The sequence below is a fragment of the Poecile atricapillus genome, chromosome 16, assembly GCF_030490865.1.
Source record: "Poecile atricapillus isolate bPoeAtr1 chromosome 16, bPoeAtr1.hap1, whole genome shotgun sequence".
NCBI lineage: Eukaryota > Metazoa > Chordata > Aves > Passeriformes > Paridae > Poecile > Poecile atricapillus.
The window spans coordinates 8,899,369-8,925,862 of record NC_081264.1 but is presented as its reverse complement, the minus strand read 5'-3'; the positions used below and the strand labels follow the sequence as shown (position 1 = coordinate 8,925,862).

The 26,494-nt window shown below is 41.4% G+C and overlaps 1 protein-coding gene across 1 annotated transcript in view; it reads right to left on the bottom strand.

Moving 5' to 3' along the window:
* Positions 1-26,494, bottom strand: part of MED13L (mediator complex subunit 13L) — a 180,243-nt gene that overhangs the window by 138,692 nt on the left and 15,057 nt on the right. Inside the window, exon 2 of the mRNA XM_058851285.1 lies at positions 22,425-22,662. Within this exon, the coding sequence (XP_058707268.1) occupies positions 22,425-22,662 (238 nt within the window). The remainder of the gene's footprint in view (positions 1-22,424; positions 22,663-26,494) is intronic.

Here is a 26,494-nt window from a genome sequence, read left to right as displayed (position 1 = left end):
ACCCTGCACCAATCTGTTTGCCTAGAGACAAAACTTATTTTCTTCTGCACACCAAAGTTCCTTTCATGCCACCTGGTTTAGATAAGCTGCTCAAGTTTTGCCTGGTTGGATTTGAACAGCTGCTCCTTGAAGATGAAGGGACAAGGCCAGGAATAGTTAATAACTTTCTTAACTGGAAACACTGTTGAATCATTCGTTTCCCTCCCCACAGATTGCGTAAAGCCTCCTCAGTGTTTGAGTCTAACCAACCTTTTAACTGGAAATAGCAACCCTCAGCGGGATTTTCCTGTCCTGGCACCAGTTTCTCTCAGAAGTGTCCACCTGGCTTCTAGCCAGAGGTATAAATGGCATTTATAAAAGCCAAATTTTGAGATAGGGGAAGGTGTGGGTGGAAAATTCAAGACAACAACTGAACTCTGAGTAGGTTTATACCTACAAAGCACCAGAGTCATCTCTGTTCCCTTATTCACATTATTTCCTATCCTGCCTTTGACTATAACACTCATTCTTTATGACAAAAAAACTGTTCTCTGTTGGCTTTTATAGCTGCAACTGTTCTGGTGGTGTCTTTGCAGCTCTCCAAAGCCTTCAGTCTCAGACAGGACACCTGATTTCTGAAATTCCACCCCATGTACTCATATACACTCCTGCCCCAGCACCCCAGCCCTTCTCCACAGGTCGCCCCAGCCTCTGCTGGTGCTGGGGTTGTTCCTCCCCAGGTGCAGGACCTGCACCTGCCTTTGTGGGACTTCCAAAGGTTCCTCTCTGCCCCTCTCTCCCACCTGTCCAGGCCCCTCTGAAGGGCTGCTCAGCCACTCCTCCAAACCTTTTATCACCAGTGAACTCCCTGAGGAGCCATCAACCTCACAGGCTCTGCCCGTCCTGCTCCCAGCTCACATCATCTCTCCTGTGTTTATCACCATTCCAGTTGCTCTGTCTTTTCTTACAGAGCAAGAAAATAAGAGAAAATCCAGGTGGATTAATGCCAAATTATGCTGGCATTTTACAGAGAGCAGAAAGACAACAAAACTGACAATTTTCTAAAGCAAAAGCACTATTACAGTCACAATAACACCTATCAAGGAAAAATCTGTTCCCTAAAGTAAGGAATAAATTTTAATATAAAGTCCCATCAGCTCAAGGTGGTACCAATTAATCAAAACAATTCACTTGCAGATTCTTCACAGTCACTGTTTTTTAAATGGTAATTCTTTCCTTACTTGCTATTCCAGTGTTGGCACAAAGGAGATTTAAGCTGATTTTCATCCAATCTTAAAAAAACAAATCATAACTGTAGTTTAAAATAGTTGGGATTGTTTACTCCTCTTGGTTCTACGTGCCAATTCATATACTGAAAAAATGATCAAAAAACAGCACTACTGCCAAATGAACACCTGAGAAATGCCAAAGTCACGATGCACAGTACAGAGCAATACTAAAATCTCAGATTTTTAATACAGTATGAGTAGCATAACAATTACCAAACGCCAAGTAAGTTCTGGATTCACATGCCCACACACAACCCAAGTGTGCACCTTAATAAAATTAAATACTCATTAACTGTGAACAGTCCTGGGTATTTTTATGAAGATGTTGAGTTGCTAATTGAATTTGAAGCACAACAGATGCTTAGTACCCCAACCAAATGCTGCTTTTTCTAGATATTAAATATATATATTTGTGTGGATACATACAAACACTCCTCAGCTACTAAAGTAATTAAAAAAATATCAGCCAAAGGGTTTCTGCTTCCCCATGGCTTAAGAACTGAAGCCATGAGCTAAAAACCTCAGCAATTCCAGAGAGGAAACACTGCAGTGATGCCATAGTAAACACCAGTTCTGATTAAAACACCTGAATTTATAATGAATGTTTTTTTAAAAGTTGAGAAATATTTTTGGACATGGCTTCTGAACAAAAATCCTTTTCCACAAGTTTGCCAACTACTACAGAGCTACTCAGGGCTTAAAGTGTTACTCCAGGTTGTGCCTGGGCCAGCAGGGCAGAGGTCGGAGCTCTGCAGTAAATTCTTGCCATCAGGCAGCCAGGAGATAAGGGTTGGGAAAAAAGAAAACAAACACAACAAACCCCAAAGCCCCACTGGTCACATCTCCTTAGAGTCAGAGACCTTGTAAAATGTCACCTTTGTCTCCCCTGATGCCAAACTCCTGACGGCAGGTTCAGGACAAGGCACAGGGTGTGTGGAAAGAAGACTTTAACAAACCTAAACCACAAAACTTGTCTTGGACTTTGTTTTTCAAGTGTTTTGCAATTTTGCTGTCAGAAAGTCATGCAAGTTTCATGAAACTTCCATGGAATTTAAATCAAATACTTAAGCTGTAATTTTTAGCTGTCTGCCTGAACACTGGTACCTGCACTTGTGTGCACACACTAAAATAGATCATTTCTGTCAAACTCTAATCCACAACACCACAAACGGGAACAAAGCACGTTCACGTGCATCTGGCAATGACAAAATGCACAGACCCACCTGGGGATGCTGCTGTCAGCCCTTATGCTCTGTAAAAACTCTTCTACCCATTTCAGGCTTCAATATTAAACACTAAGCAAAAGAAAATGTTGCAGATACTGCAAAAGTCACCTCTTGCAATTTCTCCTTGGCAGATATTTGTGCAGGTCCTTCATTCTGGTGGAGGGGAGGCTCTTGCTGAGTAATCTTCCTCCTGAACCCCTCAAGTGACAGGAATTTCAGCTGGGATCACAGCTCTTCACAGCTATCAAATCAGCTGTCACAGACCTGACAAGGTATTAGGGCAGGACACTGCAAGTTTCACACAAAAGACATTATGATCCCACAACAGAAGAAGCCACGTATGGACAAGGAGACAGGTCTTCTTTATGCATAATTTGTGAAGAAAATTCAGATTTAAGCACCATCAAATCAGCTTTAAAATAACAAGGCTGCAACAGATGCTCATTTAATGAAATAACAGCAAACTGAACCCCTTTCACTTATTCAAGTGTCTGTTTGATCATAACTTAGGTTCATCCTCACCATCATCCACCAGATGACCACAGACATACTGCAGCTTCCTGAAAATGTCACCTAATCACCTCCTCTGCAATCCCAATTAATTTCCCATAGCACAGACCCACCTGGGCACAAGGAAGCTGTGGCTGCTGCTTTGTTTCCTGAAGTTCAAGTGAATCCAACTCTGCCTGTGGTTACAGGTGTTGTTTGTTACTGAATTACAGAATCATGGACTGGGTTGAGTTGAGGGGGAAAAGCCCATCCAGTGTCACCCCCTGCCACGGGCAGAGACAGCTTCCACTATCCCAGGCTGCTCCAAGCCCTGTCCAACCTGGCCTTGGACACTCCCAGGGACCCAAAGGCAGCCACAGCTTCTCTGGATAAAGCATAAGGAAAGTGGTTGTGCTCCTCCACAGATGTGAGTCAACCACAGTGGCAATAAAACCCTGGGCATAAGGATGTACTTAAAAACATCAGAGATGGTCCTTGTGCTTTTATAGGTAAAAGAGATCAAATGTTATATGAAAACAGTCAGGACTTCAATGCGTTCAGAAAGGCCTTTCATGAATGTCAGGCAAGAGGACAGAAATTAGAAAATACCTTCAGCCAAGTAAAACTGGCTCCATTCATTGAAACTATAGTAACCATCTGCTTTTTGTTGCCTCTGTGCTCTTAAAATACTGTCCAGAATGACCATGTTCAGAGAAAGTGAACACAGAGGGGGGGGAAAAAAAGAAAGAATTATTTACAGAAGTTCTACAGCCCTCCTTTTACATCGATGCTCTATTTAAATATTCTGGCTGTTTCAAGGGCTTGGTAAAATTGGCTTTTGTAGACTGAACACAGAAAACAAACAGGAGAAAAATGCAGCGTTTTTCCCCCCTTAGCCAGAACACAGTGAGAGCACAGTGGTTAAGCAAAGGCAGAGTAAGCTAATTACCAAGTACACAGCTGCTCCTACCTGGCAGAAAGCAAAGGGAAAAAAATCCTGTGAGTCATCAAATGCAGTTCCTAAATCTGGAAAAGCCTTACAAAAATAAACTTCCACGAAGAAGGGACCAGCTTCAGAGGAAAAAAAAAGCGATGCAGTTAAAAAGATCATTATTTCAGAACAAAAAACTATTTCCAGTTTGAAACAAAAAAGTTTTTTTGGCAAGGCAACTACTAAATATGTCATCTAGTTAAAAACAGTTCTCTTCTTGTGGTTTGCTGGGGCAGAATGAGCGAAGAGATCTTCTACCAGATTCTTTTTTTATATCAAACACTGAAAGGGGGTGGGATGGAGTCATTTCTAACCCAGTTTAGAACATCTTTATTCCTCTCCATGATCATCAGCACTCCTCACATCCACCCTCGATACACACAGAGCTCCAGATATTCACTAAGAATTCAGGGTAAGTTCTATGTCTCGCTTTAAAGAGGAAGGATAATCCTGTCTTCCCAGTTTTGCAGACACAAAGGGACACAGATACACAACTGTTTATGCTTTGGCAGAATTTCTGTTTTGCAAAGCCCTTACTTGCGTAATTTCTCATCTATTTTAGAAAACAGCAAATGAGTCTCTAAATTATTAGTAGCAAAACAAGAGGATTTGTAGTAAAAGCATTGCCTGAAATTTTTATTTTTCAGTTTTGTCGCTAATTTTAGAGTTTCCCTGAGTTCTTTTGGGAGTCCTTTCTTGCACTCATGCATGATAACTGCTGAATTATACGACACTGGCCATTAAATTTGAAGATATTTAAATTTTAAAATTAAATTTAAAAAGAGCAGAGCTGAAAATTTCAAACCAGGTGTGAGCAGCTGGGGAGAGGAAGGTGTTTGCTGCTGGGTTTGTGAGCTTTCTGTGTGTTGGGTTTTTAACTGGGTGTCAGAGGAGGTGAGTTCTGACCCACCTGTACTCACACACTGAGCACTGACTGACACAAGAGCTACCGCTGCCCACACATCCCCTCACCAAACACAGGAAGCCAAAACTGAATTTCCTTTAGTTTTCCAAATAGATTTTTTGATCCAAAATTCAAACAGTTTAATTAAAACTATTTCTGAGGAGAAATGTGTCAGTTTCACAACCTGATCCCATGAGCTGCTCCATTATAAACTGCAAAATATCCTGATCTTAAAAGTCTTTTCCAACCTAAATGATTGTGTGACTCCATGAAATACATTTAAAGCTATGGAGAAATCTGAAATAAAATCCCTGTTTCAAACTGTCTTAGAAATTGCAGTGGAAACTCTAATCACCAGATCCCCTTTCAACTACCCCAAGTTTCAGCTACTTTATACTCCCACCTCTCTCCTCCCAGTAACCGCTACCAGAAATTTGCTTCAGGTTCATTTTAGAAGGAAATAATTAAATTTACAATTAACATTCCAAAGTATTTCTTGTGTAACATTTTCCCATTGCTAATCATTTACCCAGTGGCAAGGCACAGGAATCCACAGAGGGTGAGTGTGCAAGGACAAACAGCCAGGGGCTCTCAAAATGCAGCATTTAAAGTGAAAAAGGTGATGTTTTACAAGGAGAACGACAGTTTTCCAACCTCCCTTCAGACTGGCCTGTATTTTCCACATCTTTCATTTCCAAAAAAAAAATTGGCTGACTTCTAATAAGTTTCCTTTTGATATTTTCTTCCCTTGATGTCTGGGTGGATTACCAGCAAAAAACAAGTTCCTTTTTTCCTTACTCAAAAATTATTTGACTGCACAGCATCTCCCCAGAACAGACAGCAGGAGACTGACACTTACAGAAGTAAAAACACAAACCCCAACAAAACAAGCAAAGAAGAAATATAATCACACACATCATTACTGAGCAATGCTATTTGATAAAAATAATTACTTATGCTCAATTGCACTGTAATTCTTCCTTTACCTCTCCTGTATTTCACAAGGTTTTCTTAGTAGGTTTAATCAAATTTTCCAGAATCTTGTTGGATATTTAAATAATGACATGCCCACTTAATTTGCACAAAAGAAAAGGCATGGATTAAGGTTTGCTTTGATTCATTGCTTAAGCATTAAGTAATTAGATTTGCCTTGTGTTAAGGAGAGGATAAACACACTGCTCAGTTACGATCTAAGCCCAAAGCTGCCCCTCTACACTTCTGTGCCCTCCAAAAAGTTTCTTCCAAGTGGACACTCAGAACTGACCTAAACGAAATAAGGGCTTGGAGGGGCAGGGCACAGGGAAGGGCTTCCCACTGCAAGAAGGCAGGGATAGATGGGAGATTGGGAAGGAAATTTAAAGAGATAAGTTAAATTAATGTATTGTGTTCTTCCTCCAACACAGCCACAAATCTTCACACAGATAGCTCACAAATTATCATCCCTGACAGCTAGTGTAACTGAAAAAATGGAACTTGGCTCCAAAATTATCTTTTTTCCATCCTGTTCTTACTATGTACTACCACACACACTAAAATAAAGAAAAAAAAGGATTGTATCACCACATCACCTCCTCAATTGTGTACAAAGAGACAGCTGGAAAAAGGGAATTTATACACTACAGGATCAAGTGAAGAATGGTGACACAACCTAGAATTGAAAATACACCAATCACTCTGTACAATAAAAAGAAAATTTGATGCTTATAAGTTAATAATACCCATCAGACTGTTCACAAAATACAGTGTCTAGAGACATCTTGTTCACAGCATTTACTATTGAAAAAAAGCCACAGAATAAATCTAAAAGCCTCATCTCTATCCTATAAACCTACTCCCAGGGCAGAGCTGTAAAGAACATTTGTATGGGGTTTGAGCTCAAGAAGGTTTCCACACTCACCCTGCTTTATACTTCCTGAAAATGTTTATTTAAGTTGCTATTTTCCATTACTGTTGTGACTGCTGTCATTTGAAACACCACAGAAACAACCACGAAGTGTCAGTACAAAGCCAGAAAAACAAGAAGACAAAGCTCAGAAAGAACAAAGCCTAATTTCAAATCTGAAGACACCTGTATAAATACATTTTTTTTAAGAAAAATAACGCAAAACTTTTTCAAGGGAAAAATAACCCCTCCAAAAACATATAAATTCAAGTGAAACTGTCAAGATAAAAACAAGGAAGTTCAAATGCATTTATACTGGATAATAAAAAAATTGGTTTGTTTGCTATCTACAGTGATTTTTCCTAAGAAAACATTCACCAGAAGACAAATATTTAATATTACTCAAAAGCAACAGTCCCTGTTTAAAGCTGTTCTGTAAGACCAACAACTCTGTTGAGCAGGCAGTGTTTATAACAAAAACGTGCTTTTTATATCAGACAGTTTGTGCTAACTCGGCAACATTTCCAGCTCAGTACACTCTGTACCAGTGGGGCTTGCCAGAAACTCGGCTCTCCACGAGCATTTTCCTATTTGTTAACTATTTCTTCCAAAAGAAAAGAACTAATCCCAGTGTTTCGAAATCCTCTTCCCAGCCATTTAACAAGGAATTCATTTGCCTAACAAATACACAAGGAAATACTAATGTAAATAGAATAACAGCAAAATAATTTCTGCTATGTAAATGAGAGAATCCAGTGGTTTGGTTTTAAACCAGAACAACACAAAGCCAAGCATTACCACATTTTCTACAAGGCTAAATCGGAGAGGAATCCAAGAGGCACTAAAGGCTTCTTATCTTTTCCCCAATTCTATTCCAATAACAGCCAAAAAAGCCCCTTTACATTTTGATTCTGTAGTGGCAGTCATTTTTTATTTAATAAATATTGATGAAATGTTAAAATATTTAGTAACTCTGAGAAAGAAGGGTGGTTGATGTTCTAGCTTAATGGATGGGCCAGGAGCACAGGCAGCCCCTCACACAACCACTGCTGTTCAGAGTGGAAAATCCATGGAATCACAAAGGAAATGTGCATCCACAGGCAAAACCCACACACCTCCAGTGGCTGCATCTCTTCAAACCCCAAAGCTGTGCTGAAACATGGGGACTCCCAGCATTTAGGGGAGATTTGCAGCCATTTGGCAGCTGCCCCCAACCCTGCAGAGGAGGAACTTGGCTACAACCAGCTCAGCTCAGCCACATGTGCTGAACACGTTTGCTGCGCTTGCACACCAAGGTCAGGGTGCAACACATCCCTCACACACCCAAACCAGGGCACGTGACACAAATACCTGTTGGCACAATAAATGGTGTCTCCTGAGGGGAAAAAGCAGCAGGGACTAATGCCACCCTTGCAATGCAACCACTGCAGATGAGTGACAAACACAACTATCACACCGGTATTGAGGAACAATAAATGCTGGGTGATCACCAATTCTCATCACTCTGCCCCTTCTGGTATGTACAAAACAGGTTCTTTTGGCAGCAATGAAATACTGACCTCTGAAAAACCAAATCCACTTCCACAAAAATCTGATAATGGGATTTTGGGTTATGATGGCTGTGCCTGCCACTTCCTTTGTGTCTCACCCTCTTGGACACTGCACAGAACAGTCAATTCTTTGCAAAGCTCCATTAAATAAACTATCATTACATAAACAGCCCCATTTTCACAGCACATATGGTTTTGAAAACTCCCTTTATCCACTGGGCAGCTGCGACGCTGAACAGAAGCTATGGCCAGAATTATGGTACATGGCACAAAGTTCTGTGAATCCCAAGTTTCTGTATGTTTTTATTTGGTTGCAAAATGTCGTATTTCTGACATATGACAGGGATTTACATCTGCAAATGTTCAACATGTCACAGTGACAGACTGGGGCCGTGCTGACTGCGTGTTTTGTTAACACTGACAACAACCACATCCAATAAAACTCTGGGAGTCTTTGTACTCCAAATACACTCTGTATTCTTTTCTAATATATTTGTACAAAATATCTTAACTTCTTCCATTTTCCTCAAGCACTGTATATTCAAAAACTTTAAAAAGTTACAGTTCATGGGATTCTAGGGTTGCGTTTTCTTTTGTTCTTTTTTCTTTTCATTTATTTATTTATAATCTCATGCCAGATGTGGCATCAAATGCACACAGCGGGATATCCTTAAGCATTACTTTGTGTTACCATCCAACATTCTTAATCACGTGAAGATTAGCAGAAAGACTTAGCTGGGAGTAGTGTAAGCAACGGGAGGGGAAACTGGGTATCTGTTGATTTAAAACAGTTGCACACCAGCTCTCTCTCTTTTTCCCAATTTCCCCAGCTCCCAGAACATGAGGACAAGGTGGAGCAATACCCAACCTTCCCTTCCATTCACCATTTGCATTGCCTGCTTGCTCAGCACAGCACTGAAAAGCAATTGTGGTCCAGGGCTCCCTCCTCCTCCTCCATCCCACATCCTGGGCACACATCCTGGATAATTCACAGCTTGGAGCAGGCAGCCAGGGGGGAAAGGCTGAACACAAAACCTTTGGCTGAGGCAGCTCCGTGTTCCTGGTTCCAGTCAGATCTGCAGCTCCACATCCCACAGCAAGGGCAGCCACTGGTGTGGTTTGCAAACAGCCAGGTGAGGGAGGGTGTAACGATCTGAGAGTTCAACATTCCCACAGAACTTGTCCACTGCACGAGGAAACCAGGACACCAAAAATTCCATGTGTAAGACAGGCAAACAAGGGGGCTGGACTGATTATTGGCCCCACAGGCATTGGGAAGCTGTGCATTTCCATCACTGGTCACTGTTCTTAAACCAAGACCACTTAACGTGTGCCAAGTAACTACAGAAAGCCTCTGACAGGTGACAGGAAAAGTAATTTCTAGGATGCAGCAATTCATTCCTCACCCTAACAGGTTAATTTAAATGGCTACCTGGGATTAAGCAGCCACAAGCCGGAAAATTCAGAAACTGCATTGTTAAGTGTAACAGGAAAACTCCAGAAAAGAAGTGGATCTGGTGACAACACAACTTCAAGCCAGAAGAGGAATGACAAGTTTTGCCTCTGACACATATGGACTAACAGGAAAACAAATTAACAGCAGCCTGTTCTCGCATGAAATTATGAGACAGCACAATAGTGTAAAAGTCATCTTATATGCAGAGCTCTTAAAACTGAATTAATAGAGGACTATTGCATAGTTACTGCTGGTTATAATTTGGAATACATTAAAACCTCTACTTCCTCAGACCAATATTTAAAATAAACAAGAAGCAGTGAGCAGGCACAGCCACTTCATTAAAGTGATTACATAAACTCTCGAACCAAGACTTAATTTGAATTAATAGTAAAGATAAAATTGAATGCATAAACACACCATGCAGAAAGAATGAAATTCTGAAAAGAATTAAGTGGGCTGATGATATCACATAGCAAACACCTGATGAATTCATTAAACACAAAGGGTTGCAGATGCCACGATACACAGTGAGAAGTTCCTACTTGAAAAATCAGATGGATGTCAAACTTAGAAAAAACTAGTGAGTCTTAACAGCTGCAGGACACAGGCAGAGATTTTGCAAAGCAGCAGCAAAATTTAAACCTACAACTGATACAGCTGAAGTATCAACGCTAGATGTGATTAGTTTCAATGAAGTTATTCCCATCTTTGGGAGAACAGCTTCTATTTCTGCTTGGAACTGCCAGGAATTTCTCCCTTAAAACTGCCCTGTAGCTGAAATCCACTTTCCCCCAGGCCCATTCCCAAGGGGAGACCCTCAGCCCATCGATTATATAAACTACACTCTAGTCTTACTCACCTTAGTAGGGCAGCTAAATATACGCACCAAGATGTAAAATCTGCAGAGCCATCAAAGCACTTCTGCTGGAACAGAAGAGCCGACAATTTATAGGCTCTTGAGTTGTGCCTGCTTTATCAGGCTGGTTAGTTGAAAGAAAATGCACACATAATTACTTAATCCCATTAAAACAAAGACAAATGACAGCAGAGAACTCCCGAGCTCAGCAGTTTGAGCACTGAAAGATTCTGAACTCACACAGAAATTAATCATGGAGCCTTCTCTGTGGGCAGCTCCTTCCACAGCCCCTCTTATTTTGGCTACATCAGCATCACAGCTCTGATTCCTGGTATTCCAGCCAGCTAAGGAAAATGGTATCTTGGACAATGAATAGCTTCCAGACTTCCCAATCTACCAGTAATCCAAGGTCTCCACTTTTTCAGTGAAGTGACTACATGTTAATTAAACAAAGCAAGTAAACTCACAAGAAGCTACTAAAAAATCTCAGTTGCTTCTTCCAACATTTGGGGAACACAAGCAGGAATCTTAAAGAGGCAGCAAGTGTCAGTTTGGGGTTGCTGCTTAATTTTAACATTTTGAATTTCAGAAATTTACAGGAACTCCTGTTCAGTGCATTAATGACAAAATGTAAACTGTAGTCAGTACGTGAAGAGGGAAAATGAAGCAAATTTCATTTCAAGTTTCTCTAGGGGATTTATAACACAGGTTTACTGGCGTATTTACTATGCAGGAATAAATAAATAAATGTGTAAAATAATTGCAAGAACTCATTGAGGAACTGAAAACTGAACTTACATAAATTCACCTTAAACTGAAAAGTCGCTTTTTCTCAAGACAGTAATGATTTTTTTCTTTTTAAATACAAGTATTTATTTAGTGTACCTCTAAGCACCAGGATCTTTTGTCTCTGCTTTTCTCACACAATAATCGGAGCCCTTGAATGTGAGCAGTGTCTCACCTCCAGGCTCAGGCATCCTACAGCAGCTGTCTGGGACAGGACAAGCAAACAGTGCTGAGTGTAATGTTTGCTCACCAATTACCCTTTTGTGGGCTCACTGAGGACAAGGCCAGGCAGGAGCCCCTATCCCAAAAGGGGAGGGATTAGGAATTTCAGTACTAGAGTGAATTTCTTTGAGACTAAGCAGTAACAGTCTTGCAGGCAAAACATTTTTCTTCACACTTTCCAGGCCTTAACTATGGTTTACAGCAAAATAAATAGTAATAAAATAATGCTTCCTGCAGTCTGGTTTAGTTTAGGAAAAAGGCAGAGAGGAACTGAGCCATAATTCCACATCTATAGCTGGGACAGGGGATATCTGCCTGGAAGTTTCCCACTTCCAAGGACAGCTTCTCCAGGCACAAAGGCTCTCTGGGGAGATCTCTCAAGCATGCTCTGTTTATTACTCTCAGCTTTACCTCACCTGCTTATTAGCTCCTGAATACACTATTTCACAAAGAACAGGAATAAATTAGTGCATTTGAACTGCAAAACCTTGCTGGGTATAAATTCCATGAGAGAACAAGAGTGCCGTACTGAAGCTGGAAGCACCAACACCAGCAGAGAAGCAGCAGCAACGATGGTGACACCACTTCAGGACACTCCAGTTTTAGTGAAGTATTTAATTTACTTTAGCATGGTGCAGCAATGGAAATCTTATTTTGCTTTGTATAGAAAATCCAAATTAGACTCCCAACTCAGGGCTGTTAGGGATTGCAAGAGAATCCCTAAGTTACTTGTAAGTTATCCAAATTATAATGTCAGTACAAAATAAAAATAAAGCGCTATCTTTCAATAAGCCAATTACACATTAAAGAAAATCTATAAAGCTTTTGTCAGGAACACAGATTCCTCTTGACCATCTGACAGTTAAAAGGGCAGAACTTTCAGGAATATCTCTGGAAAGGGCAGGATTGCCAGTTAAGCCTTTCACCATTCTATCCCACCACTGTCCAACATCACCTCCATCCCTTGATAAAAGAAGAGGACATCACTCAAATACAGAAGCTAAATTTGCCTTACAGTCACACTGCTCGTTACCATAATATCAGAAATCACATCCTTTTCATATAGGAGAGACAAAAAAAATGTCAGTGCAGACAAACACCACACACTTCCCCTTCAACTGCCTTAGAGAATAGATTCCAGGGAATTTTGTTGACATATGTAGCAAAGTATTGCACAGAATCAATTTTATCAAACTCCACAGGGACCAAGAGGTTTTCCTTCCAACTCCCCAGAAGCATAAACCCATCAGACTCCAGGCCCTGCTGCTCCCCTGTTGACACAATAACAGTGTCCATACTTCCCATCTCTTTAGAGATTTCTAAAGAACAAGTATGAAATCCTTAAAGCCATTCCAGTAGAAAAGAAATCCTGTACAATGACCCTTTCATCACCTGAAAGGTGATGGTGACTGGAAGTTTCCCTGGTGAGAAACGTATTCCATTACTTGTGTTCCAGAAGCAATGTAATGGAACAACTACAAAACAGAAATGTTTTATTGAAAATCTGATATTTATTTCTTGTTTAGAAACTGCCACACTTGCCACCTTCTGCAATCAAGTTTATCAATATAAGCACTTTAATATAGGAAATTCACACTTCAATTTCTCCAGGAATTTGAGGTGCTACTTTTACCTGGTTATCTGTACAGCCCACCCACCAATTTGTTACAGAAATCTGAAGCATTTCAGTTTGACTCCTCCAGCTCACTGACTACTCCAAAGCAATAAACACCCCAGGATTTGGTGTGAATACTGGCAAACACCATCCAGGAGAAGCTGAGAGCTCAGGGCTGTGAAGGTTGAGCAGGGAGGCACTCAGGACAGCCAGGGAACACCGGAGGTGGCTGTGCCAGCACCCAGCCCAGCACTGGGCTTGTGCCAAGGCAGAGTCAGGGCTGGGAAGAGGCAGAGGCAGCTCAGGGAGCTCCCAGCCCTCAGCACTGGAATAGAAAGTGAAAATGTGCCAGGCCCCCAGCATCCCTGAGCTAAGGGAGCACAGGGACAGCAGCAGGGCATCTTCACCTCTCTGAGCCAGGCTGAGCCCCCAGAGCAGGGCAGCAGCTCCTGCTGACTCCCCCCAGCTCCAGACACATTTAAGTGTGGTTTACAGCAACAAGGAGGCAAAAGCATTCAGCTGTGCCCACTATGAAGTGTGCCTGTCCTCTGGCTTGTACCTTCACTTCAAACTACTGAGCATTTCAGCCTTGGAAAATCAATTCTACACCATTCCATTTAAAGTTCTACTTATCATTATATGAGTGACTGCAACACACGGGTGCTTGGTTTGTTTATTTGTTTGTTAACCAAGAGACTAATATTTAACTAACAGCACAACTCCAGCCTTTTCCTTTTGAAACCCCCACTTCCCATGGGCAAGAGCAAAGGTCCACTCTCATTCTTAACCTATCCCGTGTACTCAGTTGTTTTCCACTTGCTCCTCCTCTTCATTCCATGCAGGAATATGGCTTTGTTTGCTCCTTTGGAAAGGCCATATTCCAGCTTCAGGGCCCTGTGGTTTCAATGAACATAAGGAACAAACTTCACAATTCCAAAGCTGCCTCACTCCCATTTTCCTGGCTCATCAATGACACCCCAAGCCATGGATCACATCTGGAAACTGCCACATGGACACACTGCCAGGTATCCAAGGTACTTGTCTTACAGATTACAGTCAAATCCCAGGATAAGTAAGTGCAGGTGTATAATGGAGCCCACTTAAAATGAAATCGGTCTCAGGCTTGGGGTACAAGAATTCTGCAGTAAGATTTATGACCTTTAATAGGAACTTCATTATTAAAAAAGTGACTTTTATGTAATGAAAACCATCTCTCTCTGAAGAGGAATGATGTGTTAACATCAACAGAGCTGTGTTTCAGTGTTTTCTGTTTGCAATCCAGCACCATCATTGTCATTTAAAGTGCATTAATTATTCTAAAAATGCCTTTACTGAAATGCAATTGTATGCAATTTTTTAATCATTTTCTTCAGAAGGTGGCATTTCATCTATTTTTAAAGTCTAAATTTTCCAGTAGAGCTTACCCTGTGTTCTTAGAATTACTCAATACATGAAAATACAAACATTAGTAATGAGCCCTATTAACGCAGATTTCACTTCAAGCTAACTTAGATTTACTTCACACAGTTAAGTGAGTTCATTTCACTGGAAAAAGAGATTCCCTAAAGGAAAAAAACATCAGCTACTACGGCTGATATTGCCCAATGCATTGCTGAAAAATAAATTCTACTGATTGGATTTTTTTCATTTCACCCCCCCCAGCAGCACTTTAAAAAATACAGTCTTTTAATGATTGTTTAATTTTCATATAACTAGAATATAAATCCTTTACATACTGCTTTGCTGCAGCTGCAGCATAATGTCTCGTTTTTCATGGAAAAAAACCTAATTACGTGGTTCACCGAATTGCCTGTGGTAACACATCAATTTTATTTACATTCAAAAGTTGAACTTGAGTTTGTTCTCAGCACTCCAGTTAATTCCAAGCCCATTTCACACAATAGTTCTCCTGGATTCATTAGAAACACCTCACTCTGCAGTTATTGGGAGGGATACCCAGCTATTGGAACCTGGCTTTGGATTTCCAGCGCCTTCCAGGCAGTTCCACTTCCACAGTTCTATCCCACTTTAAATACCCTGGATTTGCTCTAAGTCTGGCCTTGCTGAAACATTTCTGCCAAAGGACCATCAAATGTCCCTCCAGAATGCAGCTGTTAATGCTGCCTCTGGAATACCAACTCCTTTTCCCACAAAAGCACAAGAGAAAAACAAGAACTATTATGTGGCAAATAAAATCCAGAGGTTAATGACTCAAAATTTCACCTATTTCAGTCAAACCAAGCTTATATTTGGAAAGAAGAAAGATTATGAGGAAGCATGTGGATTCAGTACAGGATTTCTTGGCTTTGCCTTCCATCATCATCTTTCCTCTAAACTGTTTTCAGAAGGTAATTGGTTGCAATCAAATTCCAAATTTGAATGAAATCAATTTCCAAATTCAAATCCAAATTCCCAGCCATGAACAAAATTAAGATGCTAATTCTTGAGTAATATAAATAAAATAAAACTATAAACATTAGGCTTTTTTTAATATGGCCCTTTGGTAGATTTCAGATTTTTTTACAACTTTTTAGCCTTAGATTTTGTCACCTGTAGGAAGAGGGGAAAATGTACTATGTGAGAATGATCCATGGAATATCCTGAGCTAGAAGGGACCCACAAGGATCAGTAAAGTCCATTTCTTGCCTAGAATTGGTAATGAATTCACAAATGCCACATGTACTCATTGGATCCTGCCCTGAACACAGATTCCCTGTTCATGTGGAGACAAAACCACTGAAGGAAAGGGGAATTAAGGCAAAGGTAAGTGCAATCAAAACTCCAAACAGGACACTCAGTTTTAATCTTTTTTTTAATGACTCCTCTAAACCAACTTTCAAGTAAAAGGAACAGAAGTAGTGGAAGAACATTTATTAAAAAAAAAAACAAAACAAAATGAAGACATCTCGCTCAGACACAATAAGGCTCTTGTCAACTTCATGTGTATAAAAGGAGTTGGCATTTTCCCATGAAGCAACTCCTTAATCCCAAATGATGGCATAATAACCTCATTTAATATGCCTCCATAAAAGAAAAAGTTTATTTTGTCTAAGCTGAACTTCAACTGGCAATCACTGGACACCAATTACCAGTGTCAGATATAAGGGTCACAGAACAATTCTGCAAGCTGAGAAAGTAGGAATTCACTCTTCAATCCCATCTTCTTGCCAAAAGAATGGAAAAGTTAAACTTTGTTTTCATGTCTTTGGGAATAATCTATGCTAGGCAATTAAGAAAATGCAAATTACTTATCTTATTGAAAATAATCAAGCCAGAAACAGACTTTTCAGTAACTTAATATTCCAATAAAGTCTTCTGTCATAGGAACCTACTTGTTAATTCCACTCTGCACTCAAGAACCGGCAATTAACCATTTTCAGATTTCACTTCAAATTATTAATAAGTGGTACTCAGCTGCTTGATATTCATTGCTGCTTTTTAAATGGAAACCCTTCCAAAAGCCTTGCATTTCAGATCCTTTAGTCCTTGCTCATGAGCTGTTTTTCCATGCCCTGGCTGTGCTCATTCCTGGCACCACTGGGCATGACAAGAGTTCTGGGGTTTATGGAGTTACTCAGAGCACATAAAATTGTTGTAATACACATTCCATGCTTTCACCAAAGCCCAGGGATCCCAGGAATAACCTTTGGGCAAATCCAAGGAAGTCTCCAAGTCAGCTGTAATGCAATTCCAGCAGCAACTCCCTCCCTTCTTGCCCGCTGCCATAATCTCAGAGCAGAATGAAAAGACTCAGGAGCACTCTCATTTGAACACCCATTTCATGGCAAGGGGGCTCAGTCTTCATTTCACGCATTGCTTCACACACTTAAAACATGTTTGAATAGACAGGAACATCTTCTCATTCAATAATTAACGTATCTCACTACACAGAGCTCGGAACAGACTCTAATTCCTGACAGAGCTCCCAATTCCTCACAATTGCAGAGTAAGACAGTACCCTGAAAGAACCTTAAATAGGCTCAAATTGAAATGGAAAGTACATATTTCACTACTTTATTGTCTTTTACATTAGCGGAACTAAAAAATACACTTTTGTCCAAGTTTTCTATTGTTTTTCTTTTAATCCCTAATAAATGCTGACAAGCACCAACCACTAAACATCTACAGGTTAAACATTGACTTAATTTAGAGGACTTAATAGATAAATGAAACTTGGAAATCTGGCAGTTTACAAGGGAGCATCAAGAACCCTTCCTAGCAGGAATAAAAACTACTAAGTTGAGTTCTGGGGCAAGTTGTTCTCCTCAGGAAAGATCCTTAAAAACAGAGCTGATATGTTCTGCTTTCCTGTAGGAAATGAAAAATTTGTTTATTGCAAACTGTAAAATTCAGCAAATTTCAGCAAACAATAGCAGAAATTTGTTTTGGGGCACAACCACTTGGGTTAATGTGGGTGCCCTGCACACAGCTCTTCCTACAGGCAGCATTTTTCCCTCCTCACTTTTATCAGCACCAGGGGATTACTGCTGCGCCAGCCCGATATGCCAAGAATTCATAAACAGGAATGAGCCGAAGCTCCAGGTTTTTCCTGTCACAGCTCAAATTTCAGCTACGTTTTTAAACCTACCAAGCTGCAAAGATCGCGTACAATAATCTTCCAGGAAAGACCTGCCTAATTCATTCAAGATAATCTATTCTTCATAAGCATTTTCATCCAAATTCTTATAGTCTACATAGTAGAAATTGAAATAGTATCATTTTTCTGGGGAAGCAGCTCCAGAAATTAATGGATCCAGTGCAACATATCAGATGGAAATCCCAAATACCTACCAGAATCAGTGAATTCAGGGACACAAGCTACTGAGCTGATAGAAGGATGTAGTTTTACCTAAAGAACTATCAAACACCCAGAATTTATTCATTTTCAAGCTCCTGTCTCACATCCTGCCAGCTTTCCAGAGTCCACCTCCAATGCTGTGCTTACAGTCACCAACCTGTACTCAGTACACATCATTATCCCTGAGAATTCCAGTATTCTGTACCATAGATGCAGAAGACAAAGAGGAATATATCCATAAATCTAGTACAGAGATTAAAAATTGGTAGACAAAACTGACAGAGAATTACAGAATATTCTGAGTTGAAAGGGACCCACAAGCTTATCAAGTCCAACTCTTGGAATGGTGTAAAAAAGAAAAAAAAAAAAAAGAGCAAAGTGCTCTTTGCAAAAGCAAAGAAGGGAACTGAGGAACAGATCTCCCTTCCCTATAATCTGTGTGGAACCCACAGGGTCCAGGGCAGGAGTGGGAGAAGAGAGAAAACCCAAGAGTTGAGTCTAAATTCTCTGTGATGCTCCAGATGGTATTTGGTCACCAAATGCAAATGAGAGCTCTGCAACTTGCAAATCCACAACGTTCCTGTCAAAAATGCTGCCAACAGTCAGACACTCCCTCCTCTCCTTCCACTTCTTCTGTCGGATGTACAAAAAAATGGATTTATGGGAAAAGGTACTGTGGCTGGAACAGTTGCCAAACCTCTCCAGGCAATATCATTAAACAGCATTTATCCTTCAGAAAACCAAACTTCAACAAACTAAAGCACACCCAACTTTTTCAGACTTACAGAACTCCAGTTTTGGAAAACTCCAGTTTTTCCTCACTCACTACCCCACCCCAATAAGCTTTTTCCACTCAGGATTGAATAAATATCTTCAACCTCTCATCCAATTTTAAATGCCACCACAATAAAAACCAGAACACCACAGTCAAAGCTGGCAGGAAGAAGAAATGTAGGAGAATCTGCAAGAGACACCTCTGAAGTTCCCAGCTGCCTGGTTAATCCAACCACTCCACTGATCCATAACTGCTCTGCAAATAATTGTTTTTACCTAATCTCCCGTGACAGCATTTAATTATCCACAGTTTTGGAAAGCTACTACATAAACAACTCTCCTTGTACCTCCTGTTTACAACCACTAAGTTGTTTTCCCTATGACTATTTGAAATGCTTTTATTAATGGCAGATTTGTTGTTTACCAAATCTTCAATGTTATAAAGATAAAAGAACCCTTAGAGTTCATGACCAAAAGATTTGAAGTGCTTCTGAAAGCAAAGCCTCAGTTTGGACTTTTCCTCTGTTTACTGAAAGCAGTAAATATACAGCACTATTGGAGTGACTCTCTTATCCAGAAAAATCAAAAATTATGACTTGAATTAATAAAATATAATATTTAAAAATTAAGTTTTTTAAAATTTAGTTATCACTAAATTGTTTCACTTTTAAAGCACAAGTCCTAAGCACTTACATAGGGAAAGAGAAATCCAAAACTCTATTCTTGATAAGAATTCATGATCTCACGAACAGGCCTTATTCCCTAAAGTTCCAATATCTCAGATGTCAATGTTTTGGATAGACTTTAGTCTTGCTCTTGGATTTGCAGCATCGGATTCCTGGGACTTGTGCTCCTGAACATGTGAGTACAACACAACAACAAAGTTCTGGCCACAGAACTCTAAGTCACGGTGACAATCCAACCTCTAGGAACAGCGTTTTAAGCCAAAGCAGCTCATTTCCTGAACAAGTTATCCCAAAAAAAAGCATCATGTTACCCTGGCTCAGCTGACAAGCAAGGAAAACTCTGCTTCAGTATCTGTCCTATTTTCTGTTTGTATGCCCACATGGAAAAGCCCCTTATATTTTCAGGAAGCTAATTTCAACTATCAAATAGTTCAGTATTGTGGCCTGTTTATACAACAAAAAGCAGAATAAACTTGTTCCTTTTGTCTTCTGGCTGCACGAAGCAGTCAACACAAACTCTGTCCTTTGTCCTATCTCAAGGAATCAATGGACATAAATGCCTTGTTCTGGCAGAATTTGAGGCTCAATATTTTGTCAATACTGATGTTTGAACTCTAAAATGTACTGAACAGAGCCCGACAGCCCTATCAGCAGGAAAATGTACAACACTTACACAATTTACATCACTTTGAAGTATATCTGATAAGTCACTACAAGTGTTTCAATGTGCTTTTAATATAGAACAAGGAAATCTATCCATGTAGGATTTACACATGTGACAACAGACAAGTTTCAGATTGAATTCCACTCAAAAGTTACTGCTCTGAAGGCTCCAGCCTGGATGCTGGAACACTTTGAGTGCTGTGTCCAGTTCTGGGCCGCTCAGTTCAGGAAGGACATTCAGGGACTGGAGCGTGTCCAGGGAAGGGAACAGAGCTGGGGAAGGGGCTGGAGCACCAGAAGGGGCTGAGGGAGCTGGGAAAGGGGCTCAGCCTGGAGAAAGGGAGGCTCAGGGGGAACCTTGTGGCTTTGCACAACTCCCTGACAGGAGGGGACAGCCAGAGGGGTCAGGCTCTGCTCCCAGGGAACAGGGACAGGAGGAGAGGGAACAGCCTCAGGCTGTGCCAGGGCAGGCTCAGGATGGACACCAGGAGGAATTTTTGCATGGAAAGGGTTGTGAAACATTGGCAGGGGCTGCCCAGAGAGGGGGTGGAGTCCTCATCCCTGGAGGTGTCCAAGGAACACCTGGACATGGCACTCAGCACTCTGGCTGCCAGATCAGGCACAGGTTGGACTCAATGACCTTGGAAGTCTTTTCCAAACAGAGTAATTCTGTGATTCCATAAAATTTCATAAAGACAAATAATGTGTGACAGGGATGCTTTGCTATACTCTGCCCCATACTGCACCCAGCAGAAACAGGTTCAGCTGTCCAGACATTTAACTGGATTTCCAAAGCACCACCACTGGAAGCAGCATCACACTGTTGTAACTAAGACGTCAGATATAAACAAGCTCCATCAATTTACAACAGAAACAGAAGCATCACCTGCAACTCCCCTCAAATAAAAAGACACTTAAGTCCCATCTACTGCATTTGAAATATTAAATAAATTATATTTCACTAAGAGAAAAGCATATATTATTAAAGCTTTGCTGGGTAAGTAGAAATATTATCCATTCCTTCATTCAAAACAGGTGCCTCATAAAAAATGAATGTCAGTGGAATGGCTCAGTGCAGCACTTGTGAGCCATCTCTTTAATTATACATGATCACAGGGCTACCTGCATGGAACACGCCCCAAGGTACTCAGGCCTCCATATCTGTGATTTCACAGGCTCCGGTGCCAAATAAACAATCTGGCAGCCATCAAAGCAGGAAGTTTGGAATGGTACTTAGAAGAGAATGAAAAGAAATCAATATACCATAACTCAGGACTAAACAGTGCAGGGTACAGGTGGGAGATAAGGGAAAACTCAAGCACACTTGCTAAACAAAATATTTTGTGTAGTTGAAACAAATTTAATCACCAAGTCACCAGAAGGTCTAAAAGCCACGAGGATAAAAAATTATGGCAAGAAACCAGAACCTGATCCTTATGATTGTCTTGAGTGTTTTTAACTACTGTTATTATTCCAGAACTGCTGAACTTCAGTCGTTTTCTTGCAAGACACAATGTGAAAAAGGAGGTAAAATTCACAGCCTAATAAAACACCTTTTAGTTCAGGCAAACTAAGACTTGTCATAGCAACAATACACCACTGAAAAGAAAATAATATACACAGGATATAGTCAAACCCAAACAGGATCATAACAGATGCAGTAGAAGTGACTTTATCATGTTAAGTCTCCACATTCTGGAGACTCTAAAGACAATCCCAGTTGCATAAAGCCTATAATCACCAACTTATCACTGTCACCTCTGACCTACCTGCCTCTTCCTGCCTCCTATTCCACTCGCTGCAGCTCGTCTTGGATCACGCTCAAATCCTGCAGCACGAGCAAGGAGCAAGTCCTGACCCCACAGATTTACCTGGGGTGCTGTGGAGTTCACCTGACTCTACAGAAGAGGTGATTTATTCCATCAGCTGCTACCTTATGCCAGAGCTGGATCATTATTATTATTATTATTACTATTATTATTATCATCATTCCTTGAACTAGAATTAACTTCATTTTTAGAGGTTCCACAAAAATCCAAGTCCTGATGTTGACTACTCTCCTGAGTCCAAGTTTCACTTTGCATTTTATCACACGGCAAAAAAAAGTCAAATTTACAGGCGTTTTTTGTTTTCCTGTAGGTCTTAAAATACAAACTATGATGAAATCACACAAGATAACAAGTTAAAGCATTATAAAAATATTCCTTTTTTCACTGAAAAAAATAGAAACAATTGAGAAACAAAGAGTGGCTTACTGTGCAGCTCGCGGTGGATGACATCGACCAGGTTGGGCTCGTCCCCCCACCAGAATATCCAGAGCTCCTTGCAGTCGGGTTTGACGTCCCGGCGCCACACGCACAGCAGGTTGGCCTGCAGGCAGCGGATGAAGCTGAGCAGGATGGGATCATCCTGGGCTGGAGCTGAAATGATGGGCCCACAGTCCCCGTGGCCCTCAAAGTTGTACCTACGCCATTTGATGCCCGTGAGTTCAGCCTGTGGGAAACAAAAAAAAAAGAAGAAAAGAGTCATTGGATCACTTCACAATTTAGTTACATTCACAGTTTGTTTCATTTTCGTTGGCTAATTCCTCAATTCAAGTTCAAAAATCTTCCTATTTGTATATTTCCCTTTACTCCCCTTCAAGGAAGAAGAATTTAGAAACAACACTGAATAACCTGGCTTATTCCTACACTTAGGTTTTCACCACAACCTCACTCATTTCTATTAATTTCTATTCTATTAATTTCCAACAGCTTCATTCAATTTCTAACCTTAGTGTTACCTTATTGTCATCTTACAAGTTAGAAAGGAAAAAACCCAAACAGGGAGAGGGAATAAGGCTCATTCCCTACAGGCTGCTTGGTGGCCATGTGAGCTCAGTGTTAGCCCAAAAGCTGGCCACTTGAAAGTCACAGTTCCACAGTATGTAAGTCCAGTGACTTACTGGAAGAGCTGAAAGTTTCACATTGTGATGTTACAGGTTCACCAAATCAGCTTTTTATTTTGCCCAAATGAACAAAAGCAGAATATGGAAAGTTGCCATTTACTGTCTCTCAACCAGACAGAATTCTCTCAAATCATCAAGGAAGAATAAAAAGAACTATTTTCTACCCAGATGTCTGGGGAAGATTTTTGTTGGGCACTGAACAGAGAATTCCCCAGGGAATGTGCATGGCCCTAAGACTGCCAGAGCTCCAGGAGTGTTTGAACAACGCTCTCAAGGATGTGCAGGGTGGGATTGCTGGGGTGTCCTGGGCAGAGCCAGGAGCTGGATTCAATGATCCTGGTGGGTCACTTCCACACAGGGTGTTCTGTGATTCTGAGATTTTTCCTCCACTCCCAGTTTGTCCCATCCCTGTTGTAGCCTTCCCCTTTCTCTCCACTCTCCCGCACAGGACAGGGAATACCCCCAGGACAGTCTGGCTGTTATCAAACACAACTGGTGTGTGTATACCCTGCTCACAGCGGGCTTGTACTCTACTCTCCAACCTGTTACCACATTCCTGCTGCTGCTATTCCCCCCAGTGCTTCATTTCCAGTGTTCACACCTTCCCTTGGCTGCCCAGAAGCAGCCGGTGCTCAGCTCCAAAGTGCTCCTGCAGGAACAGCCAGCTGGTCTGCTGCAAGCAGAGCAAACACTCCAGGGCAGCAGCTACGCCTCTGACAAGAGAGGGCATTGCCAGGGATGAAGGAAAGACCCAGCATTGGAAACACTGACTGTAGGAATGAATTTTTACTCGAAAAGAAAACCAAAGACTTGTGGATCACATATTCCTCCCTTGTCATCACTTGCATAAGGACATTCAACTCCTTCAAAACCCAAATTCCCCATAACACACACAAGGAATCCTTTTTTCAAGTCCACAAACTTAGCCCATTTACAAGTTTAAACTCTAAAATTTACTTCTGTCCACCACAGTAGCTGGAAGGAGCCTTGCCTGGTTCAAGAGCTGGCTGATGAACTGCTGAGGAGCTGAAGGTGATGCTCACCATACCAACAACAGAAGCAAAAAATACAGGAATTTCTTGGATCTTGTAAATTCTCTGAAAGTTTCACTTTGTTCCTGTATACAGCCTGGCACAGCAAGGCTCTGGCCCATGGCTACAGTTCCTGGGACTCTGCCTCAAGAACTATTTCCCCAAACACTGATTATCCAGATTGCCCATTTAATTGTCCTCTGAAGAGGCCTCACCAGGCACATGGCACAGTACTGCACTGGGAAGGGGAAAAACCTATGGAACACTGAACAGAAGGAAAATTTGGTTCATTGTTTGCAGGTCCCTAAACCACCAGGCATCTTTAGCTCTGCAGGGCAGAAGGGACACTGCCATGCTATATCCTGCCAGCAGGACACCAGTCCTGGATTGCCCCAGCTGGAGGCTCCCTACAGCCAGCACTGAGCTCTTGAACTCAAACAGAAGTGCTGATCAGCCATCCAAAAGGCTGGGAACTATGGAAAAGGAAATGGGAAAAGATAGTCCAGTCAGAGATGCACAGCCATGCCAACCTTCCTGACATGACAAGGGCAGGGGAATGCAGAAGGAAGAGGCAAAATGGAATAGATAAAGTTATTTTTTCCATAGCAGGGTGCTGGAACACCTTATACACTACGTAACAGTCTAAGAGAAAGCGCTCCTCCAAAACATCTACACCTGTTCTACGTCTGTCCCCAGCTATAGCTTCGAAAAGGAATGGGCAGTTCCTGAAACAGGATAATGAATATAACTATGAAACACAAAACACCAAGAATTAGTGCTAGCATAGGCAACCTGTGAAAAATAATGTTAAAAGTTTGTGCTATAAGCAGCTAGAACATATACTAAGAACATATACTGAGTCACAAAAAGCATGGAACAGGAAGATGATGAAAACCAAAACCAAAAAACCCAACTGAACAAAGGACGTTACCCAACAGCAGCACTCACTTAAGCCACACAGCAAAAGCCAGAGCTCAGCTGTTTCAAAGAGCAGAGAGGCTCCTGTGGCTTCCTGCCAGCTCAGAGGTGTGACCCCAACATCCCCCCAAGAGGAGGGATGAAACAGAGTCAAGGAAAGCACAGTGAAATCAGCAGAGCTACACCAAATTTAATTCTGTGCTAACAAACTCCTGGAGTCTGTAATTCTGTGGACAGTGAGGAATGATAAACTACTAAACTGGACCACACCAGTGCCCACCCACACAGAGAGAGACTCCCAAAAAAAGGGAGAGATGAGTCCTGGAGCTTTGGACTCAGTAGCAGCATTAAAGGAGCTCTCACACATCATTTCCCAGTCCAAGTTGCAGAGATGTGGTTCAACACATATATTGGGATATGTCTGTTTCTGTTTAAATTTTTAATAGGTAAGCATCAATACTAATCCCTCAGAACTTCTGGATTGTGTCCTCATGTTAATTAAAACTGAATTCAAATAGAGATTTGAATCCAGAAGAGATAAACGAGAGCAGACTACACCCAAAACACTTACATACATTCTACGCCTCTACTGATGTGCTGTGTAAAGTATTTAACACACTATAGGGAGATGATCTGCATCCACATGGAGATTTATTTACATTAATTTCTTTAAACAAACCAACAGCCCTGGTTTGAAGAGGCCTCCATCTGTAGCAGGGTTTGCACATACAAGACAAGCAGTGGGCTGTGGTTCTGGGAACTGTTCTGAAGAGTCAAATGTGGTTTCTTTTGTGAATCATCGGCAGTGAGCACAAGCTGACCCAACACTGCCTCCTCCTCAGCCCCAGCCATGCATTTCCATGTCCCAGTCTGACACTGGATCTACTGGTCATGGAATCACTCAGGGAATGGGACCATTTCACCAATTGAAACAAGAGAAAGACAAACATTTCCAGGCCCAGCACCCTGACAGCTCATCCTGCAGGGAATCACCGAGCAGCCACAGGAGAGGAGGGAGAGTGATCTCCCTGCCAGCTACAGCTCCAGTCAGATAAAACACAACTTTCAGTGCACCCAGACAGCTTCTCATGTACACCCCAACCAACACAAGCAAGCAGTGGTGCCAGAGCAGGCCTGGCCTGGGTGCTTTCCCTGCAGCACTCAGCTGCTGCTCAGACATTCACACTGAGCTGGGCTGACTCAAACCCAGAAGGGCTGGATTAAACGACTTTTTCCTCTACTCAGATCAGTCCCCACACCTGATTCATTAGACAGCCACAGAGATGCTTGTACTGGGAAGTCTGAGGACAGCAAAGCAGGTCAGGGAGGGCAGAGCTGGTCTGATTAGTAAAACTGCTGGTTTGAAAGCAGCCTGAAACACTGAGACAGAAACCAAAATTGCCAACCTGAGGACAAAACTGTGAACGTG